Source organism: Priapulus caudatus, unplaced genomic scaffold, assembly GCF_000485595.1.
Source record: "Priapulus caudatus unplaced genomic scaffold, Priapulus_caudatus-5.0.1 Scaffold6154, whole genome shotgun sequence".
Classification (NCBI taxonomy): domain Eukaryota; kingdom Metazoa; phylum Priapulida; class Priapulimorpha; order Priapulimorphida; family Priapulidae; genus Priapulus; species Priapulus caudatus.
The window spans coordinates 1-3,228 of record NW_014583215.1 but is presented as its reverse complement, the minus strand read 5'-3'; the positions used below and the strand labels follow the sequence as shown (position 1 = coordinate 3,228).

At 41.5% G+C, this 3,228-nt stretch overlaps 1 protein-coding gene across 1 annotated transcript; it reads left to right on the top strand.

Annotated features, from left to right (window-relative positions):
• Positions 1–419: 419 nt before the first annotated feature.
• LOC106820058 (beta-2 adrenergic receptor-like) lies at positions 420–3,222 on the top strand. The gene is made up of 2 exons (XM_014824616.1): positions 420–690; positions 1,951–3,222. The coding sequence occupies exons 1-2, from the start codon at positions 642–644 to the stop codon at positions 2,895–2,897; spliced, it is 996 nt and encodes a 331-aa protein (XP_014680102.1). The 5' UTR covers positions 420–641; the 3' UTR covers positions 2,898–3,222.
• The last annotated feature ends 6 nt before the right edge of the window (positions 3,223–3,228 follow it).

The window sequence follows — 3,228 nt, the reverse complement described above, 5'->3', positions numbered from 1 at the left end:
AAAGATAGAAAAATACAGAAAACAAAAAAATAATTAAAAACCAAACCGGATTCGAACCAACGACCTTTCAGAAGTAACAGAAGTACAGAAGTACATGACAATGCTAAATAAGCAAACACGCGCTGTTTTTGAACCAATCAAGAGGCAGGATGAACCAATCAGAACCAATCAGAAGGCGCTAAATTCTTCGACTGGATATGTCGACTGGGAAAAAGAAACGAGCTGCCCGGCTACCGCGGGCATATAGCCACTTCGTTATAGTTACTGTCTGTTTGAACAGACGGTGACACTCATCTATCAACATTGATCGATCTGTCTCTAAGTCTAAATGATACCAAAAGCATTGTGATGCATTTTAGATAATGTAAAATGAATTAATATTATTAGATATTTCTTCTATTAAATGTGAAAATGTGAATATTGAATGTGAGAGCTACCTGTTTACGTGACAGTAATTGTTCTAGACTAATACCATGGGTTGACATGTAGACATAGGTAACATAGTGTATAGTCTAGGTTTATTGTCTAGATGCAGCCATGATACTTTGCTGTTACTATTAATAATTAATCATGCATCACTATTTTAATAGGAAGCAGACACGGAGGATGGAGAGCAGTGTGAAGTGGAACACGAAGCAGCGATGCCTTTGGTTAACTTTCGTAAGCCGTCCTACCTACAGAAGAGGTTAGGTATGTCTGAGGCTATATATAAATATATATATATATAATATATATATATATATGGGAAGACCAATTGCAAGTTATTTTATAAAATATATTTTAAAAGATATAATAGATTTCCGTAGTTTATGGATGGTTTAAGTATAGTTTGCATATATATGATCTGTTATGTTGCACTGTGATATTTTTGTCTTCATGCTTTGGTACATCATTGCTTTAACACTACTATAAGGTATCCACTGTATAACGAACACATAAGATCAGGAGTCTATCAATATTGATAGACTCCTGATAAGATAACATAGCTAAGTACCCATTTCGTCCTTATTTCCACTTACCATTTCTCTGCTTAATCCTGCTATTCAAATTTGCATTTAGATGCCCTTCAATACAATCTCAATGCTATAAGTGTATATATATAGTATATGGCTGTACATGTCATAGAGACGTACTCTTGGATCATTCGATGCCAGACCACTGCCACCTCTCTGGTTGACATCACCACAGTCATCTTTGAAGTATATTACAGCAATTAGAATGCAAAATACACCATAATATGTGAGAGTTAACAAAAAAACAAATCGAATTTTTATTTGAAACTATTACACACTGCTCACTCTGTCTACATTTACTGGCAGCATGTATCTGTCCGTATCCGAAAATTTGTCTTGTATTTATTAAAAACTAGCTCAAGCAACACTCAAGCATTCACTTGTAGTTACATTGCGTGGGTAATTCTTTGCTGTTGTTTAGCTCGTGTTCCTCTCGGTAGTATAGCTTAATCAATGTGAAACTCGAAGATTATGTGTCGGGGACGTCTGCCCTGGTTAGTGCAAGCTATTAGGGCATTGTCACGTGAATATTGTGTGACACCCAGAAGCCATAATTGACACATGCGCAGTACAAAGAAAGCGCATTACTGATATGCTGCTGTTTAGGTAAGCTATGCAATTAGTTTGTCATGCTTCACGTCCGTAAAGCTGTCTCTACCTGTCGGTGCAAAAGCCAGTAGGGCAATACGAAGTGGTAGTGCATCTAGGGTATACTTGCACTATCCTACACGTCCACGCCTAGCAGAGCTGTGCCATAGGCAAGTGCGATCAACTCTCCAAAACGAGAACATAGGAAATAGAAGAAACAGTGAAGTTGACCATACCGCGTGATTCAAGGTCAGATGCTGATCGACTCTGCTACGGACCCATAGTAAAACAAAAAACGCATTCGGCATGGCTAGTTTTAACGTCAGCGTGAATTTCACCGTGTCGCCAGTTACGGAGAACTCCAAACACATCGCCATGATGGGAAGATCGATTCTGATGTCGTCCATCTTCCTCCTAAACACGCTAGTTCTCGTAACGCTCGTTCGAGGACGCCACGCGGAATTCAGCGACATAAAGTACTGGTTTCTCAGGTCGCACGTGCTCTCCGACATCTTCGTCTCGCTCATCTACTCAGCCTTCGTGATTGTCAGGTACGGCCAGATGAACATCGACACGAGTTATTCGTGCCTGCTCATGTACTCGTTGCTCATTTCCTCCAACCAGGTGTCAGCCATGAGCCTGCTGTTTGTCAGTGTCGACCAGTACATCGCTATCGTGCATCCGCTCCGTTACAACAGCCTCGTGAGCGAGCTCTCGGCTAAGGTCGCTGTCTCATTCTCCTGGCTGTTTTCCGCGATCGTCGGCTTCTTGCCGTTGATCATCCAGTGGGATCAGCGAGTCGATCACTTTACCGAATGCTCGGTGACTGTGTTTCCTCTCGCATATGTAATGTTTTGGGGCATCGTGCAGCTGTACGTGCCGTGCGTGCTGATGGTCACCATGTATGCGCAGGTGCTGGTCGTTGCCCACCGCCACATTCGTCAGAACCAGATGGAAGTGCAGCCACAGAATGTCGACGTTCATCCTGGATCGATGCCGTTGTCGATTCTAAAGGCAGAGGTGAAGGTCGCCGTCACCGTTGTGATCATGCTCGTGGTACTAATGGTCTGCTGGTTGCCGTTCAATATTGTCCTCACGCTAAATGTCCACGGCGGCAGGCTGTTGCACTCGATGGACTTTGTCGGTTCGCTAGCTGTCACCAATAGTCTCTTCAACCCCATACTGTATCTGATTCGTTTTGCCAAGCTGCGCAAATCTTGCATTGGCATGATTAGATTCAAGTGTTGCAACAAAGTCCAATTAGCAGTTGTTCCGATTAATCTGGATGTAATGTAGATAGTAGTGTAAACTAGAGTAGGCAGGCTCCACGTGCAAAGTCTTGGAGAAGGTAGAGTAATGTGTCATGTAATAAAGGCTGTGTAGTGTAAAGAAAATACCATATTGTATCGTATATAATTCATAATTGTTTATAAAATGGATTGGATATTTTATGCATCATGATTGGTCAAAACGCGTCACGTGACACGCCGTTGTTATTGTTATAATGCACGCCAAACCGTGCAAAAAAGCGCGCAAAAAAGTTATATTGCACGCTCGCGATTATTTACATTAATTAAGCATCAAACTGAAATTTTCGAGATGTAGATTTACTATTGATTTTCTAGAC